This window comes from Parambassis ranga, chromosome 10, assembly GCF_900634625.1.
Source record: "Parambassis ranga chromosome 10, fParRan2.1, whole genome shotgun sequence".
In the NCBI taxonomy this organism is placed as follows: Eukaryota; Metazoa; Chordata; class Actinopteri; family Ambassidae; genus Parambassis; species Parambassis ranga.
Window position 1 is genome coordinate 17,684,548 of NC_041031.1, and position 14,649 is coordinate 17,699,196.

General features: G+C 40.0%; 2 protein-coding genes across 2 annotated transcripts in view; one reads left to right on the plus strand and one right to left on the minus strand.

Moving 5' to 3' along the window:
* The window catches only part of LOC114443070 (signal-regulatory protein beta-2-like), a 62,899-nt gene that overhangs the window by 10,370 nt on the left and 37,880 nt on the right, over nt 1–14,649 (minus strand). The gene's annotated exons all lie outside the window — the stretch shown is intronic.
* On the plus strand, nt 2,421–4,042 carry LOC114442350 (immunoglobulin kappa light chain-like). Its single transcript, XM_028415813.1, has 5 exons — nt 2,421–2,480; nt 2,599–2,925; nt 3,014–3,358; nt 3,532–3,648; nt 3,932–4,042. The coding sequence occupies exons 1-5, from the start codon at nt 2,441–2,443 to the stop codon at nt 4,015–4,017; spliced, it is 915 nt and encodes a 304-aa protein (XP_028271614.1). The 5' UTR covers nt 2,421–2,440; the 3' UTR covers nt 4,018–4,042.

Here is a 14,649-nt window from a genome sequence, read left to right on the forward strand (position 1 = left end):
AAAAGTTGAAAGTAAAGAGTCCAAAGTAAAACTGAAACAAACCAGACAAAGACACAGGTAACTAAACAGGAACAAGACAGTATGAACCGACACAGAAACGCACAAGACTGAGACCCCGTTTACACATACAATAGTAATCTAGTAATGGAAGCAATCCGGGTAGCGTTTGCATTTCTGTTGGTTTAAGCACTTTTTACGTGTTTGCATTTGTAAAATACAGCTCCTCTTACTGTGTAGAGGAGCAGAGATATGTTAGGTCTCCAGGTTCAGCAATGTTGGAACAACTTCTGACACAGAGAGCCAGACTACATGGATGAGGCTTCTGATGGGCTTGCACAGCTTTCTCCTTCTTCCTACACTGCCACCCACAGGCCTGGCATAGTTATGGCGGCTCTTGGGAGCGTATTTATGCGGGTTAATGTAAACAGAAACTTTTTTGAAAGCAATGATGTGTGCAAAATGTTATTTTAAACAACATAGATCTAAACATGGAGGTAATACAGAACGTCAGCAGCACAAAACCACAACAACACTGGTTCATTTCCACCAGAGGACCTGTGCTGCATGTCACACCTCCTCTATAACTCTGCCATGATTCTTATCTGCCTCTGCACTGCTCAGTGACCAAACAATACTAAACCTGAGACATTATTATGATTACAATAAATAAAACCCACAAAAAGCCTGTACCTGCATCACTAAAGACACAAAGTACACAAAGTACTAACGGGTGAAGTCAGCCTGTCATTGTGGTAAACTAAAATTAGCCTGCTGAGGCCTCTCACAGCTCTTCTCTCACTTCATATCCGGTTGACGCTCACAGTCACATCTATTCTCAGTAAACAGCTTCAGCCTGGTTGGTCAAAGGCTGCACAAATGTCCCACCACAGCTTTGGTGTATGTGTAGCTGCTGAATGTGGTTTTGCTTCTTGTTCTCAGGACAAACGTACAAATGCACAAATCAATAAAAAATGTTAAAAAAAATATCACAAAACCAGAAAGAAGACACTTTTTCCTGGTCTGTCTGCAGCCACAATAGAAGGGAGACGTGGACGACATATAAATATTACTTTATGACCTATATGTCCATGCAAAGGTAAATAAAACACGAACTGAAATCAGAGGAAGAGGAACCATATAAGACACAGAAGCACTATGTAAACAAAATAAACCAATAAAATCAGCCATCCTCTGCATTCCTCTGCCAACTATGACTGGTATTAAATACAAAGAGCTCTCTCTGTTTCTCACAAACAGTCTACCATCCAGTTGTTTCATGTCTCTTGACTCTCTTTGTGGTTTTGGTCTCAGTTTTTTTCACCAACTGTCCTTCAAACCCACAGGTGAACACCTACACTGCAGCTCTCTCTCTCTCTCTCTCTCTCCCTCTTCTAGTCAGCTGATCAGTCAGCTCCTCCTTCACCAATCAGTCTCCACCTCATTGTTCATGCAGCCAATCAGGTCTTAGACAGCCATTTTAAATCTTTCCTCTATCTGCTGTCATTTCAGAACTTTTAGATCCCTCCTCCACCCCAAAGCTCTATGACATCACAGTGGGGTGTAAACACCAAAGCACAATTGATCTTTGTATCCAACAATTAATAAACATGTCACTGTTTACTTATTTGAACTCTCTCCTGATTGAAATATATTCACACAGATCTCCACCTTTAACAATTCACTGCTGCTGAATTAAACTGATGTGGACAACATGACATCTACAGCTTGGTTAAATTGGTAAGACTGATGAAAGTAACTGATGTTAGCATGCTAACCAGCTAGTCATGGACTACACCCTGATGTAATACTCAACTCACCCTCACGAAGAAAACAAATTTGGTCGATTACAAATCCTCCAGATGTGACACATGGTCACGCCCAAGTCTTTTGATTTGCTTTTGACATTGGTGGGATTCCAACAGAATTGAACCCTACCTGCACTCAATGAGAATCTGTTTTTTAGGATTTTAGGAGGGGATCAAATTATTGGTGAGGACATGTCACCTCCGTCCATGATTAAACTACACCCTTGGTCAAGCCATGCATTTAAAACAGGGTAACACATTTTGCAGGAAAAACTAAACTGAAGCTTCCTCTGTGAAAATGTAGAGAAACATTTACATCAACCTTCAAGTAACACCAACAATAATACTGCCAGGTGTGAAATTAGCAACTACAACAATACAACAAGTGAGTTGTTGAAAAGATTTTCAGCTTTGGTGCTAAAAGACAAACTGTTTATGACAAGAAACTATTTCTGTCTCATTTTAGACACTTCAATAAAGATGCTGTTAAAAACATTTAAATCAAACATCAAATGAAAAACCACCACATGTCTGCTGTTTCAACCAATCAGAGCTGTTGCACTTGAGAAACCTTTGGCCACCTTGTGACTGAAGCCTCCATTTGGGTGGGAGGACGTCAGTGGTGCAGGACCACAATGATCAGACTGGCTGCTTTGATTCTTCTTAGTACAGCATGTAAGTGAAATTCTTTAAAGAGAAAAATTCACTGTGTGAAAACATATTGATAAATATCAGACAATACTTTGATTTTGTTCTCTTGTGTTGTAACTCTGTTATTTGTCTCTTTCTGCAGCTCTGATTCAAACAGGAGACGCTTCTCATCAGATCTCTTTGACTGTGGCTGAACTCGGTCATAATGTTACTTTACATTGTAACGTCTCTGAAAATGCTAACTGGTATAAACAGTCTCTTGGACAGATGCCCCAAACTGTTGCTATTAGAGTTTCTGGACAAACAATAACTGAGAAACAATTCAGAAACTCACGGTTCACAGTAATAAGAGAGGAGTCTCAGTTTTCTCTGTCTATCAGAAATGTCAGCAAAGAGGATGAAGCAACGTACTTCTGTCTAACAACGTATTCAAGTGTGTCTGTTAAAGGCACATTCTTGGTTATTAATGGTGAGTATTACTGATTACAGGATTACAATATTTTTACCATTACAATATTACTAACAAGTGTTGAACTTAACTTGATCTGATGTCACAGATTCCAACCAGCAGAAGTCTGTGTTTGTGACACAGAGTCCAAAGACTGAGTCTGTGCAGCTGGGAGACACAGCGACTCTCCACTGTTCACTTCTCTCCAAAGAAACCCAATCCAATGTCCAATGTCCAGGTGAACACAGTGTGTACTGGTTCAGAACTGGATCAGGAGGATTTCATCCAAACATCATTTACACTCAGAGGAACAGCAGTGATGAAGACACGGGGAGAAGCTGTGACTACCGTCTGTCCAAAACTATAAGAGGCTCTGCTGATACTGGGACATACTACTGTGCTGTGGTCACATGTGGACAGATCCTGCTTGGTGAAGGAACCACAGTGGAAACAAGTATGTATTTATGTCAGAAATTAATCTTCAGTCATTCAGGTTTAGATCAATAATTTATTGGTCGCTTGTTCTAAACTAAATTTACATTCTGTGAAACAAAACATTGAGGAAGAACTAATACACCCTTACTAATGAACTATTATCTGGTATGTAAGGACTTTTTTCTGATACAGGATCAGGATTAGACCCTGTTGCCCTTGTACTGGGTGGACTGCTGGCTTGCTGTGTTACAGTGATTGTCCTCCTTATTATCTACATAAAACAGAGGAATGTTTGTGGACATTGCAAAGGTAGGTTCAATATATATTCACAGAAATCTACATCACTCTGCTTTATTTATTCATTTTATGCGTTGGATCTCTTGCTTTCTTAAATATATACTTTGGGTCACCATTGCTGCTCAGTTGGTCCAGTGAAGTGAACTTCTACACAAAGTATTGTTTAAGGTCAAACAATAATTTAAAATCCTGCAACAAATGCTGTAAATATGTTTCTTTGATAATAAGATCAAACTGCTGTAAAATGTAACCTTATATGTACACACTGTAAGAGAGCTTTGTCTTTTGTTAAAAGGTGAAACGAGCGCCTCCTGTGATCTCAGGCATGACAAGTCAACAGTGGATCAATCACATAATCAGGTAATTATGCCTCTTTATTGAGTCCTGCCAGTGGACAGAATATCAGAGAAATAGAATAACTGTAGAGTCACGAAAGATGGAAATATAATTAAAGCTGCAAGCAGCGATGATCGGGACCTTGTGGTCTGCTGGTTTAATTAGAGTCCCCTCTCCTCTCCTTTTCAGAGAAGTACAATATATACAAAAGATACTTCCTGCTCCCAGTGGATGGTGCTATTACTATGTAACAATGTTGGCCTATCAATCTGTTCATGGTTGGAGTCGCACCATTACTGTAGTTTGAGCCAGTTTGGATGCAATGTCTTAATGAGCAATGGAGATGGTTATAATATACAACATGAGAAAAGCAAAAACTCAAACACAAAGCCTACTGCCACTAGGTGGCACTATGACAAAATCATCATATTAACATATCAATCAGTTCAGACTTGGATGGTCATCATTACTGCAACATTTCATTCAAAATATATTGGAGACACTTGAACAAATACAACACTTCCTGTTTGGACAAAAGCTCTTGGTAACTTTTGCTCTTTAATGTCTTCAGTTTCATTTCAGCTTTATTGGATTATTCCCATAGGAGGAGCTTGTTAAAATGTGACATGTGCGAAACACAAAATATTCCATTTTTTTTTCAAAATAGCAGACTCCTTGTTGGTTTTAGAGGATACATCTAACAGATTTTTTTCCTTACATGATCAGATACATTTGTGGAAATAGGTCAAACAGGACCAACATCACATTCTAGGGGGCACTGCTGAGTCATTTGGACTCACCCATTCATGACAACAGTAACATACTAAAGTCTTTAATAGTTGCTGAATTTTGGGGAAAGATTGGCGAGTTCACACCACTGTGGGTACTCGGGCCCTAACAATAACTGAAAGGGGAAATATTTTAGAAACTTGCGTGCAGCAACTATGAGTCCTTGTAAAAGCAGACCTCCTGATAAGTTTTTAATAACATACACCTGACAAAATATTATTTTCCAGGATGATGAAGAAGAGGAACTGAACTATGCTGCAGTGCATTTCTCCAACAGGGGGCCAAAAAGAGAAGAGAAACAGAAGAAGAAGCAGAGAGAGTCCCCAGAAGAGAGTCTGTACTCTGTTGTAAAATGCCAAAACTAGCAGCATCTCTTGAGGCAGTGATGCTAGCTGGAGCTTTGCAAACATGTATTAACATGTCTGAGGGAGGGCTGAGCAAATATTGTTCAATTGTTGTCATGGTAACACACATGATTAAATCAACAATTTGTTTGGTTTATTTACATAAACTCCAAGAATTTAAACTCAGATTGAAAAAGCAGTCACATTAGAAAATGAAATGTTTAAGACATTTAATGCCAACTCTGTATTTTTTACTCCTACCAGGCTTGTTTTATGTAATGAACATTTTGTAAATAAACTGTTGAAAGTTTTTTGTGACACTGAAGAGGTGTAACGTCCACCAGCCAAACAGAGGACACAGAATGTTGCAGCCTCTTGCTGACACTGAGGACTGAGCCTAACATTAAAATAACACACAGTGAAAAATTAAACAATATGAAAAGCCTGTAAGAACTCAACAAACAAGCTAAATGATCCAATACTGACTCACTAATTGAGTCCAAAAGCCTTGACAGCAGCGTCGATCCGCTCTCTCTCTGCTTTGATTGCACCACCGTCAGCTTTTATCATGTTGAAGAGGACAACAGAATAAATCCACATGTCTTCATCTTTCTAAGAAAAAAAGATATCAAAATAATAAAACCTTAATATACTGTAGACATTTTCCAAATATCATTTTAGTGTCGAGATATGAGCACTTTACCTGTTTAAGGTTCAGACCACCTTTCTGCAGGTCAGTGGCAGCTGGATGATCAAATAGATTAAGAACGACTTTAAATTACTTTAAATTGAACCCAAACACACTTTTCACAAAGCTTACATGAGGACAGCTGTCACAATCAGACTAATAATTAAAACATTAAATACCTAGAAAGACTTGTTTCTTATTTTCCAAAAATATGTTTGAAAAAAAAATATCAAGTTTTTGTAAAATACTGTGAGAAACTTTCATTACCGTTGCAGCAATCACAAGTTTTCTTCTTGATGGTACAAATAAGGAAAGTTACAACAATCAGACTCAAAGCAGCACACAACACAAAGAGAGCTGTGTTGGCCTTCTGCAGATCCCACATGCTGAGTTCTGAAAAACACAAGAACCCTGTGAGGACAATCCATTTCCAAGATCATCTAGATTGTATATTAAAATGTTACCTTCAATGTCCAGTCTTGTCCCAGTTCCAAAAGTGATCTCTCCACATGCTGCCACAGCACAGTAGTAAGTCCCAGCATCTGAGGAGCTGACGTTCTTGGAGAAGCTGTAGAGACATCTGTGTGTGGAGTGTGCTGCAGGACGACTCTCACATTTATCACCACTGTTTCCATGAGCATAAAGTAAACTGGGACGAGATTCACCTGATCCAGCTCTGAACCAGAACACTCTGTGATCTGCAGGACATGTTTTATTCTGAGAGTCAAAGAGGACTGAACACTGCAGAGTCACAGAGTCTCCTGGACGGACCGGATCAGACGGAGGAACCTGAATGACTTCAGTGATGTCAGGTTCAGGTCCCGAGGAAAAAAAAAAACATGTTTTAGTCACTTTATTTAAAAGAGTGATTTAAATATTGACTGATAATAAATAAACATCTTTGCTTACCTTTAACTCTCAGAAATGATCCAGTTACAAATTCCATGTTAAGCTGTACACTATTCACTTTCATACAGTAGTACACACCGGTGTCACTCAGCTCAGCTTTTTTAATTTTCAGAATAAAAGTTCCAGGTCCTTGTGTTGTTGTCACGTGAGGAGTCTTATTCACATCATCATAATTAAAGGTAAATGTTCCTCCCAAGACTTCAGGCCAGCTTCCAGAAATTAGTCTGATCCAGTACAAGGATTCCTGGATCAGTGATGTCTTGCGAGAACATGTCAGAGTCACACTTTGTCCAACATCAACAGTCTTTGCCTCAAAATGAAGACCATCTATACAGACAGAGCAAACACTCATTAACAAATCACATCTACAAGAAATATAGAGAAATAAATCCATGTTAAACTACTGTAGGAACAAGATAATATTTCTGCAGTAAGTTTCTGTGATACTTACATGTACATACAGCTCTGAGCATCAGCACTAAGCACAATATGATCAGCATTTTCTGATTGATCCACGAGCGACTGCATTAAATCAAAGCAAAGGATGATTTGTCTTAATATAACCACCTCAAGAGGGCGGGAACAATTTCAGAGCGACCTGATTGGCCGACCGTCGTGTTAAGATTTTCACTGCACTACCACAGTGGAAATAATATCAACCATCTTTCCAACACATGAAACAACACCCAACAGCAGCAAGACTCTGCTTCATGTTTCATGTGTGTTCTCTAACTCACACAGAAGAAAACAAAGAAACAAACATAAAATAAAACAAATAAATATAAACAGAACATTTCATTTAACAAAAGTACAAAACTAAAGAGTCTAAAGAAAAACTGAAACAAACCAGAAAAGATACAGGTAACTCCACAACAACACAGTATGAACCATCACAGCAGGACGTGCAGAGACCTTTGGATGGGCAGGTGCTCAAAGTGAAAAAGGGGCACATGGAGCATGAATTTGAAACACCATACAGAAACCCCCCGTACAGTGTAACTGGTTGAATCGAACCAACCCATATTCACAGAGTGGATAAAGGAGGGGTGGAGGTACAGCCTATATCCACAAAGCCATAATTCAAGCTGTACATTTAGGACGTATGAAGATAATGTGTTGAGTTGAATTTATAAGTTGTAAAAATATTGGGAGGGGGCAGCTCTGGGGGAGGGGGGTCTGGGGGTCCTCCCCCTAAAAATTTTGAATGAAGTAGAAGCCATTTCCTGCATTCTGGTGGATTTCAACAGCTATTTTATAGACAGAAGTAAAGGCTTAACTGAAGAACTATTACTGAGAGATTCAATAATAACTCATTTATTTTAAGCAATGATGACAAATACAAAACAAACTGAAAAGAAAACAGTTCTGTCAACCAAGATTATTATAACAAAACAAGTTTACATCTGTTCGGTTTCACCACCAGCAGTGGCCGACCATCTCCCAGCTTAGCAGCGCTCAGCTACAGGGCACGTGAGGGCAGAGAGGGCACGTCGTGGATCATGTGACCGACCAACGTAGTTCTAAGTTATTATTATCCTTCCATTTACTATTATTTTGGACAACACGGACTGACTGTCACATGCAATAATGATATAAAAAAATAAAACAAAATAAAAATTCACTTTGACAAAAGGGCACTTTGTGTCAAGGCTCAGCGATGAGGAGAGGACACAAGTGCACGACAGGAGCGGTTCTCAACAATCAAAGTCATTTATTTCCTGCAAACAATCAAATCAAAGCGAACTCCAGTCAGTTCCAAAATTCAAAAGGGTTCTTCTTAGCATGAGGTTCAAAAGGTACAAGGCAAACAAGGTTTTACCATGGCGTGAGGTCAAAGTCCGTGAAGGCTGGCAAGGCGTAGAGAGGATGACATGAACCCGCAAAGACACAAAACAAACTGACACCGAGTGAAGGGAAGACAGACTAGATATACAAGGGAGGCTTGGAGACAATGAGACACAGGTGGCACACATTAGGGAGGAGCAGGTAATCCCCGAGAGGAGGAGGGAGCACACGCGGAAGGGGAAGTCAAGACACCTGAAACAAGAGGGAGGTCAGTGATTTCAAAATAAAACAGGAAGTAAATACAGAAACAGAAAATAAAGCAAGAATCAGGATAACATAACAAAACACCAAAATAAAAGCCCTGGCTCAAACCTGACTCCTGACACTTTGGGCATCAAAGGTAAAAGGGTGGGTGCTCTAGACCCTCTGCACGTGCCTTCAACACAGACACACAAGACTGAAAAACATGAGGAACAGGACACAGGTGAAACACATTAGGGAGGGACAGCCAATCAACAAGGAGGGAAACACAGGAGGAAGCAAAACACATGGGACAACGAGACTTTCAAAATAAAACAGGAAATATGACACAAAGAATACATCCAAGAAACACCTCCAACCACCAGAAAACTGAGAAAAACAACGAACCAAAGGATCATGACTCTTGCTGTGGTTTTAAACTGTACACTGAGTGTAGACTGTATTCAGATGTCATCACTTGAATACATTTACATGACTTGAAGTTGGTAGTTAGAGTTTAAACAAGTACCACTGTGCAGGAGAAGCAGAAGTAGCCTTGTTGTCTTTTATCTTAAAATCTTCTTGGTATTAACCAGATAGTTTGTCACCCTGAAACATTTGAAGTTATTACCAGAGGAACATGTTTGGAAAGAGGAGCAGTTAGCTCCATTCTAACCCACACTCTGCCTGTCAGTCAGAAGCAGGAAGAACTGAGCATGCACAGTCAAGGCGGTGACAATGGTCACACCTCCATCCTCTACACAGCCTCACTCTCACAGTGTCACAGACCTACACACACAGAAGAGCAGCGAAAGAGATAGGAGGGTTTTAGTGTTTGTAAAAATCTGATTAAACCAATCAAACAAAACAGAAGCACCACAATGAGCAACATGAAGACATGCTGTGTGCTTCAGCTTCACTACAACAGTGACAGCAACAACACAGTGGAGGTTTCACTGATGAAGAGTTTAAACTGTCAGAGTGGAACATTGTGGTTTGTGGCCTTCATGTCTCCCTCTGCACTGCTCAGTGACCAAACAATACTAACCCTGAGATATTATTATGATTACAATACATAAAACCTACAAAAAGCCTGTATCTGCATCACTGAAGACACAAAGACTATTTAAATAACTAACAGGTGAAGTCATCCTGTCATTGTGTTAAACTAAAATTAGCCTGCTGAGGCCTCTCACAGCTCTTCTCTCACTGCATATCCGGTTGATGCTCACAGTCACATCTGTTCTGAGTAAACAGCTTCAGCCTGGTTGGTCAAAGGCAGCACAAATGCACCACCACAGCTTTGGTCTCTATGTGTAGCTGCTGAATGTGGCTTTGCTTTATGTTCTCAAGACAAACATACAAATACACAAATCAATACAAAATGTTTCATAAAATACCACAAAAACAGAAAAAGACACTTTTTCCTGGTCTGTCTGCAGCCACAATAGAAGGAAGACGTGGTCAACATATAAATATCAAATTATGACCTATGTGTCCATGCAAAGGTAAAAAAGCATGAACTGAAAGCAGACATTCATGAGCAGACTGATAAAGCACAGGTGTGACTCATGTTGTCATTTTCTGCAAATACAGATGGTCATGTTAAAAGGTGAACTGGATTCATTTAAGAAGAAAGGCACCAAGATGTATTTAGAAAGCTGCACAGACTTCTGTCAGGAGAAACAGAAACCAATGCAAAGGAACCATATAAGACACAGAAGCACTATGTAACCAAAACAACCCAATAAAATCAGCCATCCTCTGCATTCCTCTGCCAACTATGACTGGTATTAAACACATAGATATCTCTTTGTTTCTCACAAACAGTCTACCATCCAGTTGTTTCATGTCTCTTGACTCTCTTTGTGGTTTTGGTCTCAGTTTTTTTCACCAACTGTCCTTCAAACCCACAGGTGAACACCTACACTGCAGCTCTCTCTCTCTCTCTCTCTCTCTCTCTTCTAGACAGTTGAGTAGTCAGCTCCTCCTTCACCAATCAGTCTCCACCTCATTGTTCATGCAGCCAATCAGGTCTTAGACAGCCATTTTAAATCTTTCCTCTATCTGCTGTCATTTCAGTACGACTTTTAGATCCCTCCTCCACCCCAAAGCTCTATGACATCACAGTGGGGTCTAAACACCAAAGCACAATTCATCTTTGTATTCAACAAATAATAAACATGTCAGTGTTCACTTATTTTAACTCTCTCCTGATTGAAATATATTCACACAGATCTCCACCTTTAATAGTTCACTGCTGCTGAATTAGACTGATGTGGACAACATGACATCTACAGCTTGGTTGAATTGGTATGACTGATGGAAGTAACTGATGTTAGCATGCTAACCAGCTAGTCATGGACTACACCCTGATGTAATACTCAACTCACCCTCATGAAGAAAACACATTTGGTCGATCATACATCCTCCAGATGTGACACATGGTCACGCCCAAGTGTGTAGATTTGCTTTTGACATTGGTGGGATTCCAACAGAATTGAACCCTTCCTGCCCTCAATGAGAATCTGTTTTTTTAGGATTTTAGGAGGGGATCAAATTATTTGTGGGGACACGTCACCTCCGTCCATGATTAAACTACACCCTTGGTCAAGCCATGCATTTAAAACAGGGCAAAACATTTTACAGGAAAAACTAAACTGAAGCTTCCTCTGTGAAAATGTAGAAAAACATTTACATCATCCTCAGAGCTACTAGTTCCTCCTGATTGATGGGGAAAAGGTTGACTGACCCTGCTCAGTACAACAATGCAAGTGAGTTGTTAAAAAGAACATGCTGCTAAAAAAACTCAAATCAAACATCAAATGAAAAACCACCACATGTATGCTGTTTCAACCAATCAGAGCTGTTGTACTTGAGAAACCTTTGGCCACCTTGTGCCTGAAGCCTCCATTTAGGTGGGAGGACGTCAGTGGTGCAGGACCACAATGATCAGACTGGCTGCTTTGATTCTTCTTAGTGCAGCATGTAAGTGTAATTCTTTAAAGAGAAAAATTCACTGTGTGAAAATATGGTGATAAATATCAGACAATACTTTGATTTTGTTCTCTTGTGTTGTAACTGTTATTTGTCTCTTTCTGCAGCTCTGATTCAAACAGGAGACGCTTCTCGTCAGATCTCTTTGACTGTGGCTGAACTCGGTCATGATGTTACTTTACATTGTAATGTCTCTGAAAATGCTAAATGGTATAAACAGTCTCTTGGACAGATGCCCCAAACTGTTGCTGGTAGTGTTTCTGGACAAACAATAACTGAGAAACAGTTTGAAAACTCACGGTTCACAGTAACAAAAGAGGAGTCTCAGTTTTCTCTGTCTATCAGAAATGTCAGCAAAGAGGATGAAGCAACGTACTTCTGTCAAACTGTAACAGCGTTGTCAAGTGTGTTTGTAAATGGCACATTCTTGGTTGTGAATGGTGAGTATTACTGATTACACTATTACAATATTTTTGCCGTTACAATATTACTAACAAGTGTTGAACTAACTTGATCTGATGTCACAGATTCCAACCAGCAGAAGTCTGTGTTTGCGACACAAAGCCCAAAGACTGAGTCTGTGCAGCTGGGAGACACAGCGACTCTCCACTGTTCACTTCTCTCCAAAGAAACCCAATCTAATGTCCAATGTCCAGGTGAACACAGCGTGTACTGGTTCAGAACTGGATCAGGAGGATTTCATCCTAACATCATTTACACTCAGAGGAACAGCAGTGATGAAGACACGGGGAGAAGCTGTGACTACCGTCTGTCCAAAGCTATAAGAGACTCTGCTGATACTGGGACATACTACTGTGCTGTGGTCACATGTGGACAGATCCTGCTTGGTGAAGGAACCACAGTGGACACACGTATGTATTTATATCAGAAATTCATGTTCAGTCAGTCAGGGTTAGATCAATATTGTGAATATAAGTCACTTCTTTTTTATACTAAATTCAATGAATATTGATCACGAACAATATTTTGTTTTTAATCTGACTTGTGGTGACTTTTTGTGACTCAGGACCTGGATTAGACCCTGTTGTTCTTGTCCTTGGAGGACTGCTGGTTTGCTGCATTACTGTGATTGTCCTCATTATTCTCCACATTAAACAGAATGTTTGTGAACATTGCAAAGGTACGTTCAACATGTATATTCATAGAAAGTTTTATCAGACTGCTTCTTTATTCAGCTCATGCTTTGGAGATTTTACATGTGTACTTTGGATTGTACACAGTATGTTTAAATGAATAATTTCTCTTCATGAAGTTGTATTGGTAATAAGTGTTTGTGTTAACATAATATTTTGCACATCTGCTTCATCTAAATATGAACTCATCTGTGATAATAAGATCAGGATGTAAGGCCCGTGAAAGGTGCACACTCTGAGGGTTTTGTCTTTTGTTCAAAGGTGAACCGAGCGCCTCACATGACGCCGGGCATGACAACTCAACAGTGGATCAACTGCATGACCTGGTAAATTTGTCTGTTAAATGAATCCTGCTAGATGTATAGAATATAAAGAACCAGTTATGAGCCTTAGTGAACAAAACCTCCTAGATAGGTTTAAATAATTTACACCTGACAACATATTGTTTTGCAGAATGATGAAGCAAAGGAGCTGAACTATGCAGCAGTGCATTTCACCAACAGGAGAGAAAACCAAGAGAAGAAGACAAAGAAGAGACGAGAGACCCCAGAGGATTCCATGTACTCTGTTGTGAAATGCCACAACAGGCAGCACATCTCATAGGCAGTCAGGATGCTAGCTGAAGCTTAATGAACATGAATATGCTGTCTGTAAATACCAGTGGAAAGGGATCTTCTAAATGTGTGCACATTAAATAAATATATTCTACATTTTTGCTGAAATGATACACAAAGGTGAATCTTACATAATGTGAACTATTCCTTGAAGCTGCACATCATCAGCTCCACTCTGACCTACACACTCTGTCTGTCAGTCAGCTCAGCAGAAGGAACCGAGCACACAGAGTTGGGTGGTGAATGTGGTCACACCCTCACTGTCACAGTGTCACAGACCTACTGACACATATATGTGCATCTGTGTGATGGAGGACACACACATGAACCTGAGGCTGGTTCTGTAAAGGTAAGAGAAAAAAAAGATGATTTTGGCATTTCTAAAAAGGTGATTAAACCAATCAAACAAAACAGAAGCACCACAATGAGCAACATGAAGACATGCTGTGTGCTTCAGCTTCACTATAGCAGTGACAGCAACAACACAGTGAAGTGAAGGTTTCACTGATGAAGAGTTTAAACTGTCAGAGTGGAACATTGGGGTTTGTGGCCTTCATCAGGACCAACATGTTGTTGACCACAACCAAAACATGTAGATCTAAACATGGAGGTAATACAGAGCGTCAGCAGCACAAAACCACAACAACACTGGCTCAGTTCCACCAGAGGACCTGTGCTGCATGTCACACCTCCTCTATAACTCTGCCATGATTCTTATCTGTCTCTGCACTGCTCATTTTTCTGCCATAAAACTGACACTTTCTGTCTTCTCTCCCTTTTATCTGTATGAAAGATGCACATATATGGGTCAGTAGGTCTGTAACACTGTGAGGGTGAGGAGGGAGGGTGTGACCACAATCACCTTCCCTCTCCCTCTCTCTCTCACACACACAGATACAAGAGTGGACCCTGTTTACCCCGTTTGTACCTTCAGATATTTCTCTGTTCTTTGTTCGTTAAAAACAGAAATATACAAATACTAAGTAAGTCCCCACAAACAAACAAGTAATGCATGGAAACTTTGCTGTGGTCAGCCTCTCAAAGGTGTGAAGGACATAAGGGTCTTTTCTTCCTGTGTTGGTCTCTGCTTTAAACTCAGGAAGCTGCTCTCACTCTGCTGTTTGGTGTTTCTCATTGGTAGCAGCTGAGAGATGAGA

What these genes read in the sequence shown, in the direction of transcription:
- LOC114442350 (XM_028415813.1), top strand. Translation starts at nt 2,441, where the DNA reads ATGATCAGACTGGCTGCTTTGATTCTTCTTAGTACAGCAT. An exon ending in AGGAACCACAGTGGAAACAA is followed by an intron (nt 3,359 to 3,531) that starts GTATGTATTTAT and finishes TTTCTGATACAG; the next exon opens with GATCAGGATTAGACCCTGTT. An exon ending in TGTTTGTGGACATTGCAAAG is followed by an intron (nt 3,649 to 3,931) that starts GTAGGTTCAATA and finishes TTTTGTTAAAAG; the next exon opens with GTGAAACGAGCGCCTCCTGT.